At 51.6% G+C, this 20,971-nt stretch overlaps 1 protein-coding gene across 6 annotated transcripts; it reads right to left on the reverse strand.

The window, feature by feature from the left end:
- Nucleotides 1-2,012: 2,012 nt before the first annotated feature.
- Nucleotides 2,013-20,910, reverse strand: URGCP (upregulator of cell proliferation). 6 transcript variants are annotated; one of them, XM_084896310.1, is made up of 6 exons: nt 20,868-20,910; nt 10,263-10,289; nt 9,916-9,986; nt 6,936-6,986; nt 6,695-6,733; nt 2,013-5,149 (listed from the first exon to the last, which is right to left on the reverse strand). In XM_084896310.1, exons 4-6 carry the CDS (start codon nt 6,967-6,969, stop codon nt 2,562-2,564), a joined length of 2,661 nt encoding a protein of 886 aa, XP_084752436.1. In that variant the 5' UTR covers nt 6,970-6,986; nt 9,916-9,986; nt 10,263-10,289; nt 20,868-20,910; the 3' UTR covers nt 2,013-2,561. The 6 variants fall into 6 exon arrangements, with proteins under 6 accessions (XP_084752436.1, XP_084752438.1, XP_084752434.1 ...); XM_084896312.1 differs by lacking the exon at nt 20,868-20,910 and adding an exon at nt 18,282-18,428 and having other exon boundaries at nt 9,916-9,982; XM_084896308.1 differs by lacking the exon at nt 20,868-20,910 and adding an exon at nt 18,282-18,425.
- Nucleotides 20,911-20,971: the final 61 nt, after the last annotated feature.

Raw genomic sequence — 20,971 nt, forward strand, 5'->3', positions numbered from 1 at the left:
CTTTTCAGTCGAGTCAAATTTCTAAACTTTTTAAAATCTCCATTTCCCAGCTAATGAAAAGAAAATAGGATCCCACCAAGTCTCCTATCTACTTATTCCAGGACTTCTGTGAGGATCAAATGTGATGAAGCATGGGAAAACGCTTCACAGACATTTGGTTCAAGTGTGAAATGTTTGCAACTGCCTATAAAGCTGTCATGTTCCTGGGCTGAAGAAACTGCAAGGAGGCTAGTGGCTAGGGAGAGGAAGCCGGGTGTTGCTACATGGCATCATTACCTGGACACTTAGCATATTAGCATTTTATATATATACTATAGTAGCCCTGTGCATGAATCCTTGTGCCAGTGGCTCTCTGCAGGGCCTGGCCACTCCTCACCTACTGCCCAGAGGCTCTCCGTGGCCCAGAGGCCAATCGCAGCCAGGTGCAGAAGGCTTGCCTCGTCGCCGTGCTTTTCCAGTACACCTCAGGTGACCCAGATTTGTAGCCTTGCTTAAGAACCAGAGCCCTGCTGAAACCAGTTTGGCTCAGTGGATAGAGCGTCAGCCTGCAGACTGAAAGGTCCCAGGTTCGATTCCGGTCAAGGACATGTACCTTGCTTGTGAGCACATCCCCAGTAGGGGATGTGCAAGAGGCAGCTGATAGATGATTCTCATCAATGTTTCTAACTCTCTATCCCTCTCTCTTCCTCTCTGTAAAAAATCAATAAAATATATTTATTAAAAAAAAAGAACCAGAGCCCGGAATGCAGGTTTATGCGGCAGACTCCCAGAACCTATGCAGGGGCACCAGATGCAGGGACGGCTGGTCTAGCTCTTACACCAGCTCACTCAGAGGGGATGGACTTAGTCCACACCTGCCCCTCTTGGACCACAAGGCAGAGGAGAAGCCTGCTGGAGGATCTGGACGTCTTTGAGATGGTCTGTCCAGTGGGTCCAGCACAGTCCAAGGGCTTGTCTGTTAGATAGGGTTCTGGCCAGTGGGTGACACTGTGTGGGGGGGGCTCTGGGCCCCTGGATTTGCAGTCCAGCCAGGAATGTTGTGAGTCATCTCAGGGAGAGATGCCCCAGCCGAGCCCTCTGCCTTCCTGTTGGCTGCAGGCTTAGCCCAGACAATGCCACTCACAACGGTCATCCTGGCAAGACTAACATCCTCAGAGCTGATCACACTTGACATGTGTAAACCTGTACCTCAACATTACTCCTGGTAGCCAGGGGTCAATGGGAGAGCCGAGGGGACATATGTAATCCTTCCAATGACAAGGAATAAAAAATAAACCAATGGCTCCTGGTGATTTGCTTTCTCCTGGTGGCCAGTCCATTCACCAGGAAGAATCCAAGGCTCCAAGCTCTCATCTGGGAACTAAGCCAAAGCACAGCGGAACCCGAGTGCTGGCACCGTCCTCCCCTTTCTTTATGGGGAGCTAAGGGGCTCTGACCATGGTCCTTCTCCAGCACCCTCTCCACTGCTGAGGCACAGAACGGGTTGGTGATACCGACCTCACCTTCATGGTGCTGAAGTAACCATTGTTTCCACGTGCCCTGTTCCTTTGCCCAGTACCCTGGAGCTGACAGCCACACTCCAGGCTTGCAGTGGTGGATGGGAAAATGGGCATCACATGCCATAAACTCAGACCTCACTAGATTTCCAGACCCCAGGACAGATCAGGACTCCAAAGTGGCTGACCATCTTCTGCAGGGAGCAGGGAGCAGGGAGCAGGGTGGGGGTGGGGCGGGGGGCAGAAAAGCAGACAAGAGGGAAGATCAGGACAGTAATAGGCGCACTCACAGGCCTGCTAATGAAAGGGTAGGGTGGAGGTGGGGCTGCACCCCCCTGCAGAAGGGGACAGTGATGGGATTGTGGCAGGAACATTTCCTTTTCCAAGTAACAGTCTAGAAGGGACCTCCTCTCGGGGTCCCCTGCCTACCCTCCCTCAGAAAGACACTGATCCTCTCGGAGGAAGCGAGAGCATTCGGCCCAGAGAGGAACCACCTGCTCCTCTCACTCGAGTGTCTGTTAGTTTCACAAACTTTTATTAATGCACCCGCAGTGTGCCAGGCCCTGGGTGACAAAGCTGGGTAACACAGCCCCTGCCCTCAAAGAGCTCACAGTCTGGGGGCGGGGCTGGCACGTGAGCCCACACGTGTTCCTGCCATGGGAAGTTGTATACCAGGTGCTGCAGGGCGTGGGAGCAGCAGGGTGGGGCTTCAAGTCAGGCAATAAATAGATTTGCCACATGGGCACTCTGTCCGGACAGCGTGGACCCACCAACATGGGGCTGGAGGGAAGCCTGTATGCTTCCTGGGGCCCCTTCCCCACCCCTCCTGGGACTTGCGTGCCGGCTGCGTGATGGAGAGGGAGTGCCTCTCCGCTCCAGGCCGCCCAAGGAGCTGAGACACAGTCCTGTATGCATCCCCCACCCAGAGCCGCTCCATCCCTACAGCCTCTGCGGCTCAATAGGGCAGGAAACTCCAGGCCCATCTTCTGCTTTTCTACCTTCTCCCATGGGCGGGGCACCGGCGCCTCAGGTGCCAGCCCCAATGGACACCCTGAGCAGCCACACTCACAGCAGTCCCACCAGCTCAATGAGCTGCTGGATATTCCTGTGGGGCTCCGACAGGCCGTTCCTGATGTTCTCCAGCAGGCATCTCTTCAGCTCAAACACGGCCTCACTGTACCCCGAGCTCACGGCGGCCATGGGAAGCGCCCCGTGCCACAGGCCGGGCACATGCCAGACGTGCTGTTTCTCGGGGTCACAGAAGGCCAGGTCCGCCAGTGTCCGGAGGCCGCCTCCCTGCTTGTCCATGTGAGTGCAGGCCCTGCTCGAGTCCGAGGGGGACTCCAACAGCGGCCTCCTCTCACGCGGCTTCGGGCCGGGGCCAGACGTGTCGTGAAGGTTCTGGTACACAAACTGGTAGTTGGGCATGTGCCCCATTTTCTCCAGCCTCAGGAAGGCATGCAAGATGGCCGGTGGGATGTCCCTCGTTTCCGCTAAACTGACCACAGTGACGTCGCTCAGCCCCACGATCAAAGTGGCCAGGGAGGCCTCCAGCTCAAAGCGCTCCCCCGCAGTGGCCGGGGTGCCCGCTATCAACCCCCCCGAATCTATGACCAGGATGTGGTCACAGCCCAGGTCCTGGCTGAAGCTCTCAGCCACTGAGACAAGCTGCATGAGGGCCCCTCGAGGACCCCGGCCCCTCCCTGTGGCAAACCGAAGCCCGAACATGGTGTTGAGAAGAGTGGACTTCCCAGTGCCCGGCACGCCCAGCGCTGACAGCACCACCAGCCGTGACCTTCTCTCCAGGCGCGTGTGCAGCTCCTGCAGGAGCCCCGTGACCCAGCGCAGGGGGGTGCTCCGCGTGCTCCCGTCCACCAGCTCCAGGGGCAGCCCCCGCACCAGCAGCTCCACGGCTAAGCCCGGGAAGTGGGTGAATCGCCTCTGCCCTGTGGGCAGCTTCCCCGCATCCACCAGGCAGCTCTCTGCCTCGTAAAACTGTCCCATCTCCCGCAGGAAGTGCTCCACCCCCAGGGGCTCCAGCCAGAGTGGCTCTCGGTCCCCAGCCCCACCCTGCTTTGGTCTCAGGGCTGGAGCAGTCTCTGGGAGCTGCCTTGGCCTTGGGTGGGCCGCCCAGGCCAGGCCCCACTCCATCCACCTCAGGAAATACTGCCTCTCGCCCAGAGAGGGGCAGCTGATGCCTGCGATGAACTCCTGCACGCCTCCCGCAGGGTCGTGGCCACTCTGCTGCGTGCGGAGTTCCAGCAGCCGCTGCCTGAGCTCGGCTAGGCGCTTGTCTGTGGGGTCCCCGGCCCACTGCGCCTGGCACAGCTCCCTCTCCACGCGGGCTGCCTTCCTCCACGGCTCCCCCTGCAGCCTCAGCTCTTCCCTGCGGTAGGCATCGGGGTCCCTGATGCTCCTAGTGATGTGCTCCATCCGCTCCTTCGCCCGCTGGCACTCCTCGCAGTCCTCGTCCACCTTCAGCCCCAACCTGCGGGCGGCCTGGGCCATGTCCTCCACAGACACCCTCCTGCAGGGGGACCGGGCCACACTCGCCACGATGGCGCGGACCCTGCGCGTGAAGCGGGCGCCGTCCGTGCTGCTGACCTTGACCAGCACGTGGGAGTGGTCCATCCTCAGCACGGGGGTCAGCCGGTTCAGGAACCGCAGGTTGGAGTTGCGCTTCCCACGGTAGGGGCTCAGGATGAAGTAGTACTTGGTGGCCGACCCTTTCATGGAGGACAGCAGCTTGTACTCCTTCTTGCTGATGTTGTCGGTCAGGATGAACACAGCCGAGGAGACCTCTGTCAAGAGCTTAAACTGCAGCCAGTGAGACCCAATGTCACCTCTGAGGTTCAGAAAGGCCACGGGTTCCGGGCAAAGGTCCAGGTCCTCCCTGCCGCTGGGAAGGAGCCAGGAGACCTCCACCAGCCCGTCTGAGATCTCCCGGGGGCTGGTGCCCAGGCTCAGGTCTCGGTGCCAGAAGCAGTCTCGCTGCCTGTGGCCCGGGCTGAGCACAGCGTTGAGCAGCTGGGACTTGGAGTTGCTGCTGACCTCCATGCGCACGAAGGCGAAGGCGGGTGTCCGGGCCAGGACCACACTGTCCTCCCTGAGGCTGCCCACGCCCCTCGGGGGCTGAGCCCACCACGTCCGCACGACGCCCCGCATGGCCCAGAGCAGGAAGGTGTGGGACTGGTGCTCCGAGTCAGGCAGAACGAGTGGGAGTGCAAACTGGCAGAGAGACATCCTCAGCACGATCTCCTGCTGCAGGAATCCATCGGAGGCGAGCAGCAAGGCACAGAGCAGGTCCAGGGGGTTCACGGGCGTGTCGGGCGTGGGCAGCTCTGAGAAGGAGTAGATGTCCGCAGAGATGTCATCGGCTGTGTCCCAGTAGATGACCTCCTCCTCCATCTGGCCCTCCTTCTCCGTGGGCCGGGCATCCACAGGCGAGGCCAGCACCGTGGTGCTCCGGGCCTCGGCGCTGCGGGCCTGCAGCCTCCTCAGGAAGGCCCAGGGCAGGTCTCTGGGAGCCTGAGGCGCCCAGTTCCTCACACTGTCACTGCTGATTTGCAGGGCGTCCTGCAGGCTCAGTTTCTGGGCCTGGTGTGCCTCCAGTCCCAATAGCGACAGCATTTCCTGCAGCCGGCTCCTCTCCACTGTGGAGGGAAAGGAAGATGTAAGTGCTCGGCCGAGAGGGTGGCGCCCAGAGCAGAGGCAGGAAGGGGAGCCAGCATGGCGGAGGTGGCTCTGCCAAGAGCAGGACACCCTGGGCCCCTGAGGCGCAGACACACATGCATCATACCACTCAGTCCCAGCACAGGCAGACACGTGGGACTGGAGGGGTGAGGACAGGCCTCCAAGGCCACATGCAGACGTCTACGTAGCTGCTTCTCGGGAACTACAGGCTCAGCAGCACCAAGACCAAAGCAGCCACCTGGGTGAGCGGCTGGATGCCCAGAAGGCAGCTCCCTGCACTCAGCAGCAGTGAAGCCCTCACACTGTTTTTTTGTTTTTGTTTTTTGTTTTTTTAATATATTTTATTGATTTTATACAGAGAGGAAGGGAGAGAGATAGAGAGTTAGAAACATCGATGAGAGAGTCATCGATCAGCTGCCTCTTGCACACCCCCTCCTGGGGTGTGTGCTGACCTTGTTTGGATCATATAATGGTGGGTGCCAGGGTTGGGGGCCAAGAGGGGGAGTTACGGTTTAATAGGTATAGAATTTCTTATTACAGGGTGAGCAAAGTTATGGGATGAATGGTGCTGATAGGCACAGTACAATGTGAACGCATATAATGCCATTGAACTGTACACTTAGAAATGGTTAACACATGTATTTAACAAAAAAGGGAAAACCATTTTATAGTGAATGATTCTGTGGCACTCATCACAGTCACCTCCACTTCTTGTCTACCATCTCCAAACATTCCCATCCCCTGAAAGGAAGGCTCGGTCCCCATGAAGCAGTTTTCCACATCTCCCGCCCAGCCCACAGCCAAGGTACATGCCCTTGACCGGAATCGAACCCGGGACCCTTCAGTCCCCAAGCCGACGCTCTATCCATTGAGCCAAACCGGTACCGGCCCTCACAGTTATTATTTCTTAAGTAGTGAAGTGTAGCAGGGAACAGCCAGCACAAACAAGCCTATTTATACGCCCACTCCTGCCCTGTGTGTGGCCCTCTGCCGTCTGTGACTGAAGCAACAGCCACACGAGTGGTGCACAGACTGGCTGGGCTTTAGAGTCCCTCGGAGAACTCGTTAAAAATAACATCTGAGCCCAAACAGGTTTGGCTCAGTGGATAGAACGTCGGCCTGCAGATTGAAAGGTCCCAGGTTCGATTCCGGTCAAGGGCATGTACCTTGGTTGCGGGCACATCCCCAGTAGGGAGTGTGCAAGAGGCAGCTGATCGATGATTCTCTCTCATCGATGTTTCTAACTCTCTATCCCTTTTTCTTCCTCTCTGTAAAAAGTCAATGAAATATATTTTTTTAAAAAACAAAAACATCCAAAGTGCCAGCTCACTACGTCCCTCTCTACAGGGACAGATCCCAGGGCTTGTTTCCCGCAGAAGCACACGTGAGTTGATATGAAGGGCTCCTGGGTGAGTTTGATGCAGCCAGCAGCAGTAATGCTATTTCCTTCCGCGGAAAAGGACGTGGAGCAGAGAGCAGAAACGCCCGATAAAGAAAGCACATACCTGTTGGAAAGTCACTGTCCTGAGCCTCATTCATACCATCTATAAAAGCCAAGGAAAAGGCGTGTCAATCAAACCAGGTGCCAGGACTCACACCAGTCAGTTTAAGCTGCACTCAGAGCCCTGTGTTTCTAAGACAGCAAGTACTCCCGACTGTTCAACACATAAAATCGCACTTAGGTTACCCTTTGCCCATTCCCTACCCCTGCCCCCAACACCCATCACCAAACCCCAGGGCTTCTACCTCCATACTGAAGCTCGCAGTCATCTCCTTCCATTTCTTTCCATTCCAGATCTGGAAGAAAAACACATACGCGTTGAGTCTAGGCAGCAAGTTAGAGCGGTCACATGTCCAAGCAGTCCCATGCCGGGGACACCTCCAGACACTGACACACTGTGCTCTGATATGGTTATTCACAAGAGCTAAGACATAGGAGCAGCCACATGTCCATCAATGACACACGGATAAACAACATGGGTCTGTATCTACAATGGCAGGTTCTGCAAAATGCTGCAGCATGGAGGAACCTGATGCTGAAGGAAGAAAGCCAGTCAAAACCAGACAAATACTGCTAAGAGTCCCTCACTGGAGGGACCTACAGTACAGACAGAAAGTACTTGGGTCGGCAAGTAAGTAATTGTGGGTTTCACACATATATGGCTTCAGTTGAATTTTTAGGTTTGCAGACGTAGTACAAATGTAAAACACATTTTGTTATTTGATAGTTGGCTATTCAGCTGTTAATCAGTAAAAAAAGTTTTTTGATCTGTTTTGTAGTTTTCGTTTGGCGTTCGTTAAAAAATGGAAAATCAAAAGGAACATTTTCGTCATATTTTGCTTTTTTATTTCCTCAAAGGGAAAAACGCATCGCAAGCTCATAAAAAGTTATATGCTGTTTATGGTGACGAAGCCTTAAAAGAACGGCAGTGTCAAAATTGGTTTGCCAAATTTCGTTCTGGTGATTTTTCACTCAAAGATGAAAAACGCTCTGGTCGTCCAGTTGAAGTTGATGACGCCCGAATCAAAGCAATAATCAATTTGGACTGTCACAGTACAACACGTGAGATTGCAGAGAAGCTTCATGTATCACATACATGCATTGAAAATCACTTAAAACAAGTTGGCTGTGTTTTAAAACTCGATACATGGGTTCCTCACGAAATTAAAGAATCACAGTTAACGCAACGCATTAGCAGCTGCAATTTGCTAAAGAAACGTAATGAAAATGATCCATTTTTAAAACGACTGATAACTGGCGATGAAAAATGGGTTGTTTACAACAATATCAAGTGGAAAAGATCGTGGAGCAGGCCAGGTGAACCAACTCAAACAACATCAAAAGCTGATATTCATCAAAAGAAGGTTTTGTTATCAGTTTGGTGGGATTACAAAGGAATTGTCTACTTTGAACTCTTACCACCCAACCGAACGATCAATTCTGATGTCTACATTGAACAACTAACAAAATTAAACAATGCAGTTGAAGAAAAGCGGCCCGAATTGACAAATCGAAAAGGTGTTGTATTCCATCATGACAATGCAAGGCCACACACATCTTTGGTCACTCGGCAAAAATTAATGGAGCTTGGTTGGGATGTTTTGCCACATCCACCATATAGTCCTGACCTTGCACCATCTGATTACTTTTTGTTTCGATCTTTACAAAACTCCTTGAATGGTAAAAATTTCAATAATGATGATGATGTCAAATCGTACCTGATTCAGTTTTTTGCTAATAAAAACCAGAAGTTTTTTGGACGTGGGATTATGATGCTGCCTGAAAGATGGCAAAAGGTCATTGATCAAAATGGGCAATACATTACAGAATAAAGTTATTTAGTTCCATGAAAAAATTGTCTTTGATTTTCTTTAAAAAATCCGCAATTACTTAGCTGCCGACCCAATATAATGGTGGGTGCCAGGGTTGGGGGCCAAGAGGGGGAGTTACGGTTTAATAGGTATAGAATTTCTTATTACAGGGTGAGCAAAGTTATGGGATGAATGGTGCTGATAGGCACAGTACAATGTGAACGCATATAATGCCATTGAACTGTACACTTAGAAATGGTTAACACATGTATTTAACAAAAAAGGGAAAACCATTTTATAGTGAATGATTCTGTGGCACTCATCACAGTCACCTCCACTTCTTGTCTACCATCTCCAAACATTCCCATCCCCTGAAAGGAAGGCTCGGTCCCCATGAAGCAGTTTTCCACATCTCCCGCCCAGCCCCTTGAGCCTGCTTGTATCCACAGCAGCCACCCCTTTACATTCCCACCACAGGGCACGAGGGTTCCAGTTGCTCCACATCTTGGCCAACAGTGGTTCTTTTCTGTTTGTTTTTTATAGTTGCCACTCAAGTGGGTGTCAGGTGGTATCTCACTGAATAAATATTGGTTTGAATTTATACAATAAAACAATGTGACTGATCCAAACTTGTGTGCATACTTTGTGGAGTCATTTTTGTGTAACACTATTAATATCCAATAAAAAACATTCATTTGGAGACACACTAAATCTATGAAAGATACATCCAAAATGAGTTACTAGGAGAAATGAACATGTCTGGAGTGTGGCCACTCCTTAAAGCTTAAGTCACGAGGGGCAGTTACAGCCCACCAGCCCAGGACAATTCCAAGATATACCTGTGGTCCCAAAAACATACACCTTTCCCCTCATGGACGCCAGCTTAGAGACTGGTCAGTCACTCCAGACGGGTCTCAGGCGGCAGTTATGATGTGGTCACACCGGACTGATGGACAGACACATCCTGCTGAACAGCGTGATATCACCTGTTTAAAACTAAATCCTGCCCTAACTGGTTTAGCTCAGCGGATAGAGCGTTCACCTGTGGACTGAAGAATTGCAGATTCGATTCTGGTCAAGTGCATGTACCTTGGTTGCGGGCACATCCCCAGTAGGGGTGTGCAGGAGACAGCTGATAAATGGTTCTCTCTCATGGATGTTTCTAACTCTCTATCCCTCCCCTTTACTCTCTGTAAAATAAATAAATAAATAAATAAAAATAAAACTGAATCCTAGCTTGAATATAAAAGAGAAGTTCAAAGGATTCCTCGATGAAATATTCAGTGAAAGAAAAAACAAAGCCTATGTTTATTTAATTTTTAGGTGCATGACCCCCGCCAGGGCGGCGCTGGGAGAGCATCCCAAAGGGACAGAGGAACGCGAGTGTCTGCTGCAGGGGGCCGGGCACCCTTACCTGCAATGGCCACGGCTGCTGGTCTCTCAGAGGCTTTTATTTCAGGGGCCACGTCTCCTGAATCTGACTGTCTGAAAGAATTTCAGAAGAGCATCAAAATTAAAGTAGTGAAATATCACATTGGCTGCATATAAAAATCTCTTGGGGAGCCTTTAAAAACAACAAATCTTGATCGCGCCCCAGATCCTCAAAACCAGATTCTCAGAGGCTCTGAGTCTGGGCCAGGCATCGCTGCTTCTGAAAGTGCCCTCGGTGGTTCTGGTGTGTAGCCACACCAAGGGACACGGGCCTGGAAAACCAGCCCTCTCAAAAACCAGGAGCCATACAAGACATGAAATCATACATACCCTCTGACCAGTAACTCCACTTCCACCCTAAGGAGATAATTAAGATTTAGTTACAAAGATGTTGATGCCAGCTTTACATATCACAGCAAACAACTGGACACATTTTAAAAGCAAAGTCCAATAACAGGGAGTTCTGTGTACCTCTTATTCTGCTACCATTACAAAGTATTCTATGGATCTCATTTTGTAGACAAAGCCATGTTGAATAAGATGTTATGGAGCCCAGTTGGTGTGGCTCAGTGGTTGAGTGTGGACCTATGAACCAGGAGGTCACAGTTTGATTCCCGGTCAGGGCACATGCCCGGGATGTGGGCTTGATCCCAAGCGTGGGCATGCAGGAGACAGTTGATCAATGATTCTCTCTCATCACTGATGTTTCTATCGCCCTCTCCCTCTCCCTTCCTCTCTGAAATCAATAAATAAAATATTTTTTTAAAAAAATGTTGTGGAATGGTGTTGGGGGTAACTCAGGCGAGAGTGTGCGCAGAGCGACAACAACTTATCTGCAGTAGACACAGGCGAGCAGAGGTTTGCCCGCAGTGGACAGGGTGGGCAGGGAGGGTGGTCCTAACTCCTGAGAAGGTGTGAGAAGCACAGTCCACTTCAGAATCCCTACTTCAGGTGTGTCATGGGGATGAGTAAACGTGCTGACTTGGTCAGGAGCCAGGGCCCTCAGCTGAAGACAGACACACAGACGAGGAGTGGAAGAAGTCAGACACAGGATTCACGGAGCCTCGATTGCAGGTCCACGAGTGACCTCGTGATCCCTGCCTACATGCTGTGTGCACTTATGTCTGTGTGTGCAAACACACGTGTGGATTTCCTAGCTCTATCCACTGACAGGGCCACACAACAATGAGCACACAAGCACACCTCAGTCGTTCTTCACTAACAGGCACCCACTCTCCGTGAAGAAATGGTTGGTGCCAGACCTGGGGCAGAGGAAGAACCGGATGAGCCTAAGTACCTAATTTCAGAAAACACAAAGTGCTCAAAATAAATAAATTAATTAATTAACTCTAGGGCATATCACAGGACACAGCAGCCAGCCTGAAGGGGTCCCACTGTGACATCTGGGAAAATCTGAGCACGAACAACATTAAATACGGTAATTAATTAAAAGCCACTGAAACACAGGAATCGGTGAGTGCACTCAGACAATGGGCAGAGGAGCCCACGGGGACGAGGACGCGTGTCATGGCAGGATGCCCCCGGGAGCTGTGGCGGCTGGAAGGGCAGCACGTGCAGATCACAAGCCGGGACACCGAGACACCCAGTTCGGGAGGAACGCGGCAGGGAAGAGGTGTCTGCCCAGCCTCGCACCATCTCCTAGATGGCCTGCCAGGTACCAGGGAGAGAACCCCGTCACCCAGAGAAAGGAGGGCTGTGGCGAAGGCTAAACCCCGATGGAATCATGAGGACAAAGCCGAAGTGAAACTTCATGCCAGGTGGGGAGGAAACTGCATTTTCCCAAAGTATGAGAGTCCTGACACGAACAGAAAGTACTGAGGGATGGGCCGGATCAGTGCTGTGGAGGCGGGAAAACAAAACGCACACCTCACCCTCCATTGGATCTTGAAACAGGAGGAGAAGCTTTAGGGTCTACCGGCCAAATTGAAATATGGGAGCTGTCCATGTTAAGTTTATGATGTTGACAACTGTGCTCTGGTTGTGTAAGAAGATCCCTATATTAGAAACACCAATCAGAAAGGATATATGCACCCCTATGTTCATAGCAGCACAATCTACAATAGCTAGGATTTGGAAACAGCCTGTAGGTGCCCGTCAGCAGATGATTGGATAAAAAAACTATGGTACATCTACACAATGGAATACTATGCTGCCATAAAAAAGAAGGAATTCTCATCATTTGCAGCAACCTGGATGGAATTGGAGAACATCATGCTGAGTGAAATAAGCCAGTCAATGAAAGAGAAACACCACATGACCTCACTCATTTATGGATAATAAAGAACATTATAAACTGATGAACCAAAAGATAGATATAGAGACAGTAAAGCAACAAGCAGGCTGTCAAATTACAGCAGGTAGGGTAGGGAGATCTGGGGGAGATAATAGATCAACCGAAGGACTTGTGTACATGCATATAAGTACAACCAATGGACACAAAACTCTGGGGAGGGAGGGTATGTATGGGAGGTGGGGGCAATGTTAAAATATGTACACAGATAATAATTTAATTTTAAAAATGTAAAAAAATAACAACAACAACAAAAAAGAACATCCCTATTCATAGTACATAGACACATAGTACATAGATTCAGGGATAAAGGCTGATGTATGCAAATTACCCTCTTATGCTTTTTAAAAATGGCACACATGTGTAACTTATATGCATACACATAGAGACAGCGAGAGAATGACAAATGACAATGGCAAATGAACTAAAATGTCAAGAATAGGCCACTCTTTTTAAAAATATATATTTTTATTGACTTCAGAGAGGAAGGGAGAAGAAGAGAAATAGAAACATCAATGAGAGAGAATCATTGATTGGTTGCTTCCTGCATGCCCCACAGTAGAGATCGAACCCTCGAGACTACAACCCAGGCATGTTCCTGACCGGGAATCAAACCCTGACCAGGAATCAAATCCTGACCTCCTATTCATAGGTCAATGCTCAACCACTGAGCCATACCAGCTGGGCTAGGACACTCTTGATAAGGGGAATTTTTATTTTTATAATTTCTTTATAAGCAGTAATTACTTCTAAATAAAATGTTTAAAATAGAGGTTAGGTATTTCTGGGTATAGTATGTGTATTCTGTCTTATTTGAAGTCTTTAAATAGAATCATGTACTTATTTAATAAAATTGAAAGGGCTATTAAAAACGATGCTGTGCCAAAACCGGTTTGGCTCAGTGGTAGAGCGTTGGTCTGCGGACTGAAAGGTCCCGGGTTCAATTCCGGTCAAGGGCATGTATGTTTCTGGCTCTCTATCTCTCTCCCTTCCTCTCTGTAAAAAATCAATAAAACATATTTTTTTTAAATTAAAATTAAAAATATTCGCAGTCAAGCTCTGCTTAATCCACCAGCAAAACGACTGCTGTGTGCACCAGTCCCCAATCTCCACCCCCCCCCCCCCCCGAAATTTCAGGACCCGCATTGGTTATGCCAGTACGTTCCGTGGGTCCCCACTGCCCTCTCTGAGGTGTCCCAGTCCCCATACTGGTCACTGTGCACTAAGAACCTGACTTCATCTGGACTACTGCTAGTACACAGGGGAGTCTGCCTTCTCACTCTTCTGCAAAGAACATACACTGCTTTTGTAATAAGGACAGAAAACAACCTTCACAAAGGAAACAGCAGGATGGGTTAAAGAGTTCCCCTGAGGGCAGGTATTTACAGCCAGGGGAGAACAGCAATAAAACCTCACTTTCATCCAGTGCTTTTTGTCAATCCTCACCTGAGGATATTTTCCAAGGATATTCCCCACCCCCACCCCACCCCTGATTATTAGGGAGAATGGAAAAGAGAGAGAAAGACAGAGAGACACATGGATGTGAGAGAAACACATCCATGGGTTGCCTCCTGCACGATCCCTGACCAGGGCCTGGGCTGGGGAGGAACCTGCAACAAAGGTATGTGCCCACCCTAACTGGTTTGCTCAGTGGTTAGAGCGTCGGCCTGCGAAATGAAAGGTCCCAGGTTCAATTCTGATCAAGGGCATGTACCTTGGTTGCAGGCATATCCCCAGTAGTAGATGTGCAGGAGGCGGCTGATTGATGTTTCTAACTCTCTATCCCTCTCTGTAAAAAAAAAAATCAATAAAATATATATATTTTTAAAAAGGTATGTGCTCTTGACTGGAATCAAACCTGGGCCCTTTGGGCTTCAGGCCAACACTCTACTGGGCCAAACCAGCTAGGGCCATCTAGTGCTTTTCACTGACAACTCTGCTTCCAGTGCCTGAGTTGTGTACTGCAAGTCCCCATGCTGGAGCCATAACCCACTGTGACTATCTGGAGAAAGCGGGCATCGCCCAGGATCAAAAGCGGTCATAGGGGCTGCCCTGTCAATGCGAGTGGAGTTCCCTTGGGCCGCTCTCTGCCTGCGGGCTCAGGACAGGCCACAGCAAGAAGGCGGGTGCCTACAAACCAAACCAGCCTGCAGCGTGATCTGCAAGAGATAAAGGTCTGCTGTTCGGCCCCCCAGGCCTGGTACTTGGTTGGTCACAGAAACCTTGAGCAGAGGGCGCTCCTCAGGCCGTTCACAGATGACCAGACCAAAAGCAAACAACAGCCCTTCCAACGGCCTCAGCGTGGGCGAGGGGGCTTTCAGCACAGCAGTGTTTGAAAACCACTAATACTCTCAATATCTGTGCCTGATTCCAAACACACGACTACAGAACACAGACGTACAAAGGCCTTTGCTCTTTGAAAAATACTCAACATATTAACCCATCTTCTTTCAATCTAGTCACGTTGCTGCAGGTCATTCCATGAACTGACAATACTCAGGACTAACTCTACGGCTTGTTTCATTGCTTAGAAAGAACAGGAAGGAAGGAGGACAAACTCTGCAGCGAGCGACATGAGACCCAGGCCCCGGCACTGGAGGTGCAGAGCTGGTCTGCGAGAGTCTGGCCAATGGAGGGTCTGGTCCCAGCACAGCATCTTCTACACACTCTCTCACAACAGCCTGGAGGAATAAAGGGAATCCCTAATGCTGCGTTCACCAAAGTCAATGCCAATGAGTCTAAGAGTCAAATTAGAAAATGAAACAAAAAATGCACTGAAATTAAAGAGTAAAGACTTAAAACCTCAGAGTGTGGTATGCTCAAAAGGCAAATGACAGATGGACAAAAGCATTTGTGACACAAATGACAAAAGGCTCCCATTCTCACTGAAACCGGTTTGGCTCAGTGGATAGAGCATCGGCCTGTGGAGCGAAGGGTCCCGGGTTCGATTCCAGTCAAGGGCATGTACCTTGGTTGTGGGCACATCCCCAGTAGGGGGTGTGCAAGAGGCAGCTGGTCAATGATTCTCTCTCATCGATGTTTCTAACTCTCTATCCCTCTCTCCTTCCTCTCTGTAAAAAATCAATAAAATAAAATAAAAATTTTTTTTAAAAAAGGCTCCCATTCTCGATGTACAAACATCTATAAATCCAGGAGAAGAGGCAGGAACACTCCATACTGCATTCTGGCTTAGACCAAGTCTCAGCAAGGAACAGGTGCAGGGGGCCCTGAATTTTCATCTAATTCCCTTTCATACCTTTTGAATAGTGTTCCAGGCACACGTATTACTTAATTTTAAAAATAAGGCAACTATGCCGAGACTGGTTTGGCTCAATGGATAGAGCATAGGCCTGCAGAGTGAAGGGTCCCAGGTTCGATTCCGGTCAAGGGCATGTACTTTGGTTGTGGGCACATCTCCCAATAGGGGGTGTGCAGGATGCAGCTGATTGATGATTCTCTCTCATCGATGTTTCTAACTATCTATCCCTCTCTCTTCCTCTCTGTTAAAAATCAATAAAATATATTTTTTTTAAATAAAATAAAAATAAGGCAACTAGCCCGGCCGGTGTAGCTCAGCGGCTGAGCATCGACCCAGGAACCAGGAGGCCGTCGGTTCGATTCCTGGTCAGGGCACATACCCAGGTTGCGGGCTCCATCCCCTGTGGGGGCGTGCAGGAGGCAGCCAATAGATGATGTTTCTCTCTCATCAGTGTTTCTCTTAATCCCTCTCCCTTTCTGTCTCAATAAAAACATATTTTAAAAAATAAAATTAGGCAACTAACAATTTTATGAAAAGCTACAATATAGCAATAAAAAGAAAAGCTACAATATAACCCTGTCCCTGGTCTGGGCTAGAGTATCAGCCTCTGCTGCGAAGGCTCTGGGTTCCATTCCCGGTCAAGGGCATGTACCCAGGTTGCAGGTGTCCGATTGTGACCAGTGGGATGTGTGGGGGCAGCAACCAATCTCTGTGTCTCCCTCAATCGATGTTTCTCTCTCTTTCTCCTCTCGCCCCCTTCTACTCTCTCTAAAAATCAATGGGGAAAGAACAAACCAAAAAAGGGCTACAATGTAGAGAATCTACAGAACCACCACATCTGAACCACAACAGGAAAGGCCGTCCTGGGCACGGGCACGGACACTCAAGGTGGGTCTCAGAAAGCTCAGCCTTGGTGGGAATCCTTCTTTAAAGGAAATAGCCACTTCTAAGTTATTGCCTTTCAGCCAACTTTTGTAAAGCCATAACCGATGGGACAAGCGCTTTTCTCATACAGCTTCTGACACCAACGAAGAGCGAGAACACATCCTCACTTCAGCTTCACCCAGAGCACTCTGGTCAAAACAAAATACAGAGTCCGACGTTTTTGTTGGTGCTTCATTAACCAAATATAAACCAACCTTCCTCAATGTGGTTGTTCTACACCAAGTTTTAACTTAAAATGCTTAGTTAGGCCTCAGGTTCCTAACCTGTATAATGGAGATAAAAACAGGATTAAGGATAGGGTTGTGGTGAAGATTCAGTGACTTACTACATGCAAAAGCACCGCGAAGGGCTTGACAGTTCCTCTATGAACAACCAGCAGAAACCACACTGCCCTTCCCATCCGTGCCCTGGGGCCCTGCACTGCTCCCATAGCACCGACTTCAGGAGACAGAGCAGCTGCTGGTCAGCTGGAGGCAACAGGGCAGAGGATCTGAGGAAGCCACGTCTCCCAGGCTGAACTCTGACTGTCAGCGAAGCCTGCAGAACAGACACCTGGAAGGGTGGACTGCCCCAGACCTGTATACAGCATGAGGGCACAGTTCTCTTTACAAAACAGCATAGCGTGCATTGAAGGTTTTGTGACGCAGGTTTGCAATGGGCACTTACAGATTTGTACCAACTTCAGACTGGCGGGCTCATTCACAAGTAGTTGTAATGCAAACATCAAGTCTGCACTAATGCCACTTTCTACACGGACACGGCGCAGGGCCCACGGCACAGGGCCCACGGCCCCACAGAAGGGCACGCCCGCCTGGCCCTTAGTCCCCTCCTGACCATGCCTGCAAGGAGAGGGCCTAGATGCCAGAGGCACCATCCCTTTCTACCAGGCTTCATGGCTTCCCCACCCAGGCTCAGACACCTGCCGCTGCCCTGCCTGAGGGCTGGCCCAGGGGACCTTGACCCTCCGGGGTGAATCAGCACGGCCTTCTGAGGGATGGGCCCTTGTTTATCCATTTATGAGCTCAAAGTACTGGCCCCTCTGACCACTGCTCCCCAGGCCGAGAGGCAGCCGGTACGGCGGGGAGTGCCGGGACAGCTGGTCAGAGCCTGTCACGGGAAGGGGGGGGGGGGCAGCTCCCCCACCGCTCATCCCCCAGGCCTGGCCCCCACCTCCACCCGCGGGGCAGGCTCGCACCCGCAGCCGCACCTGCACAGGCCAGAGGGGTGAGAGATGCACCACTTGTTCCAGGTCACACGCACCAGGTCTGAACCCCTGGGCAGGTGGGTGACGGTCAAAGGACGACTCTGCCCGCTCCAGCCATGACCTTGAGTCTAGTCTCCCCTCCCGGAGCCGGAGGGACGGTACTCCCGGCTCACCGACTGGATTCCCCAAATAAAGTGACCCTAACGCATGCATGAGGCTTCATTTGGCAAGGAGGGTTTCTTAAAATCGGCCAACTCTGTCACCATGGCTTCCAGAGGAAAGAACAGTTTGACGCGGAGTGGCAGAGGGAGGGGAGTCAGACGGGGGCGGCCGCCCACAGGCCTCGGCGCACCGGTTCCGCTCTGCGCGGGGCCAGGCGGGGCCAGGCGGGCCGGCGCGCGGGGTCCCCGCCTGGCCGCTGCCCTGGGGCGTCCGGGCCGCTTCCCCGCCGCCCGGAGCGAACCCACCGAGGCCACAGCGGGGCGCTCCCCTCCCCCTCGCCCGGCCCGCCGCCGCGGCCCCAAGGTCGCCGGGGTCCGCGGGGCCGCGCAGGAGGCCGGGGAGGGAGGCCGCCCCCGCCTCGCCCACCCGCCCGGCGCGGCCCCCGGCCTGGCCCGAGCGCGGACTCACCCCGGTGACGCCATGAGCGCGGCGAGGGCTCCGCCGCCGCCTCCGCTTCCTCCGCGGCGCGGGGAGGGGCCTCGCGGCCACCGGCTGGGCCGTCCGCCGGCGCTCCGGGCGGCGGAGCTGGGGGCGGGAGCCCGGAGCGCGCGGGCCCGGGGGCGGGCGGAGGGGCAGGGCCGGCGGGGGGGGGGGGTGTTGGGGGACGCGGGGGGCAAGGGGGGGAGGATGGGCGGGCGGGGCGGGGTAGGAAGGGTCTGGGGAGGGGCAACGGCTGGAGTGAGGGAGGTCGGGTAATTTTTAAGCTGTTGGCCTTAAGAGATTTCTTAAATAATTAGCACAAGTTAATGGAAATAAGTATGTTTCCCAGCGCGAGTTTCAGTGGGCGCGAGGCGTCTCAGCGCTGGGTGGGCAGGGCCTTCATCACAAACGGGGCGCACGGGGCACTCCCGCACTTCCATGGGGACCAGCTCCCGGAGCCGGCTTCCAGGGGTTGGATTTCTATGTCAGATGATATCAGGGTTTTCAGACTTTCCAGATACCATGTCTCTGTACATACAAACATGAGTACCAGTACACGTATACCTATGTGTAGACGCCACACACATATACATACTATTGTACATGCACACACATACATGCTGCTCCCAGCAGTCACCAACATGGATGACAGGGCGAGTTTCCCAAAACTCTATAAATTTCCCATGTTTGCTGTTTGCTTATCATTGCCAATTTCCTAGGTTAAAACCATCCTCCCCAGAATGGCAGACTGCAAGCTCCAAGCTCTCTTTCTCCACAGAAACATGAGAACTCACCAGGCACTGCCCGTGCTCGCTTGGCAGAGCTGTGGACTAGTGGGAGTTGTGCACAACCCAGCACAGCTCGGGCTAGGAAAAGCATCTTCATAGGACTGGCTCGGTGGCCTTTTCACTTGCTTTGCCCATCCTTCCCCAGGGTCCTGGTGGCCCTGGTCCAGAGACCCTGCTCTCTGCTATCACTAGTTCAAGGGGATTCGGGCTGAAAGGGGGATGGGGAACAGGAATGGGAGCTCCAAAGGGCAAGTTCTAAGCAAAGAGCCTGCCCATTGATGCGGCGAGGGGTCAGCACAGGGCTTCCTGGGCAGCAGACCTCCGCTCGGAAAGGGGGTGATGGCGGAGGTCTCAGTAAGCCCAGGTTCTTTGGTTCCCTGTAGCAGTGTTTCCCAAACTTTTGACATATGTGTACCCCTTCTATAATTTTCGTAACACTGAGTACCCCTCGTACTCATGAGAATGTAGAATTGGCCGCAGCTAAGCACGGTGCAGTGCATATCCCCACCAAACTCCGGTGCAATGCATACCCCCACCAAACTCTTCCCGTACCCCTGGGGGTACGCGTACCACACTTTGGGAAACACTGCCCTCTAGGAAAGCCGGGTCTGCGGGGAGGGAGGGAAGTCAGCGGGGAGGGAGGGACTTTGGTTCTGGTTGTAGGTGGAAGAACTTTTTCTTCTTAATTGATTGCAGAGAGGAAGGGAGAGGGAGAGAATCATCCATGATGAGAGAGAATCATGGATCGGCTGCCTCCTGCACGCCCGCACACTAGGGATCCAGCCGGCAACCCGGCATATGCACTGACCAGGAATCAAGCCATAACGTCCTGGTTCATAGGTTGACATTCAACCTCTGAGTCACATCAGCAGGGCTAGAAGGACATTTTTTTAAAAACAGCAAAATGGCAGTAATTCCTTCTCATCAGTAATTATTTCAATGTAAATGGATTAAACTAATCAAAAGGCAGTGATTGACAGAATGGATTTAAAAAAAATGATTCGAGCCCTAGCTGGTTTGGCTCAATGGGTAGAGCGGCGGCCTGTGGGCTGCAGAGTCCTGGGGTTCAATTCCAGTCCAGGGCACATGCCCAGGTTGTAGGCTTGGTCCCCAGTAGGGGACGTGCAGCAGACAACCGATCAATGATTCTCTCTCATCAATGATGTTTCTATCTCTCGCTCCGTCTCTCGTTCTCTCTGAAATCAATAAAAAATATATTTAAAAATAATTTGAACATATACAGTCTACACTCTAAAGAAACTCACTAAAGATCTAATGATAGAAAAAGGTAGGGAGTAAAAGAATGGAAAAAGAGATCCCATGCAAACATTAACCAAAAGGAAGCTATACGAATATGAAGAATAGAGCCACCCAGCAATTCCTCTTCCGGGGATCTAACCAGAAAACATTGTGAAAACATTTATAAAGATGCATCTCTACGTCCACTGCAGCGTTAGTCACAATGGCCAGGGCCTGGGCAGCACCTAAGTATCCTTCACCTGATGACTGGATGAAGACGTGGTGCCATGGACTACACCCCTTAGCATAAAAAAGATGGGATCCTGCCATTTGTGACAACAGGGCTAGATCGTGAGTATCAAGCTACGTAACTGAAATAAGTCAGACCGATAGGATGATTTCACTCATATGCGGGATATCAAAAACAAACAACCCTGACTGACTGGCTCAGCTGGAGCTCATCTCGGCGCCGCTGCCCCGCTGCCGTGCCAGTGTCCCGGGGAAAAGCGGTGAAGCCCTGACGCCCACACGGAGGTGGAATACTTACGGACACGTTCACAGCGGGGCTGAGAGCCGCTAGCGGCCGCCGGGGAGGCGCCCGGAAGCCGCGCGGGGCCGCCAGCCAGGCTGCGCGCTCGCTGCTGGCCTGGA

Source organism: Pipistrellus hanaki (genome assembly GCF_964339955.1).
Source record: "Pipistrellus hanaki genome assembly, chromosome: 10".
Lineage (NCBI taxonomy): Eukaryota > Metazoa > Chordata > Mammalia > Chiroptera > Vespertilionidae > Pipistrellus > Pipistrellus hanaki.

What these genes read in the sequence shown, in the direction of transcription:
- URGCP (XM_084896307.1), bottom strand. Translation starts at nt 16,877, where the DNA reads ATGGGAGCAGTGCAGGGCCCCAGGGCACGGATGGGAAGGGCAGTGTGG. An exon ending in TCGCGGTGCTTTTGCATGTA is followed by an intron (nt 10,290 to 16,772) that starts GTAAGTCACTGA and finishes TTATCTCCTTAG; the next exon opens with GGTGGAAGTGGAGTTACTGG. An exon ending in GTGGAGTTACTGGTCAGAGG is followed by an intron (nt 9,983 to 10,262) that starts GTATGTATGATT and finishes TCTTTCAGACAG; the next exon opens with TCAGATTCAGGAGACGTGGC.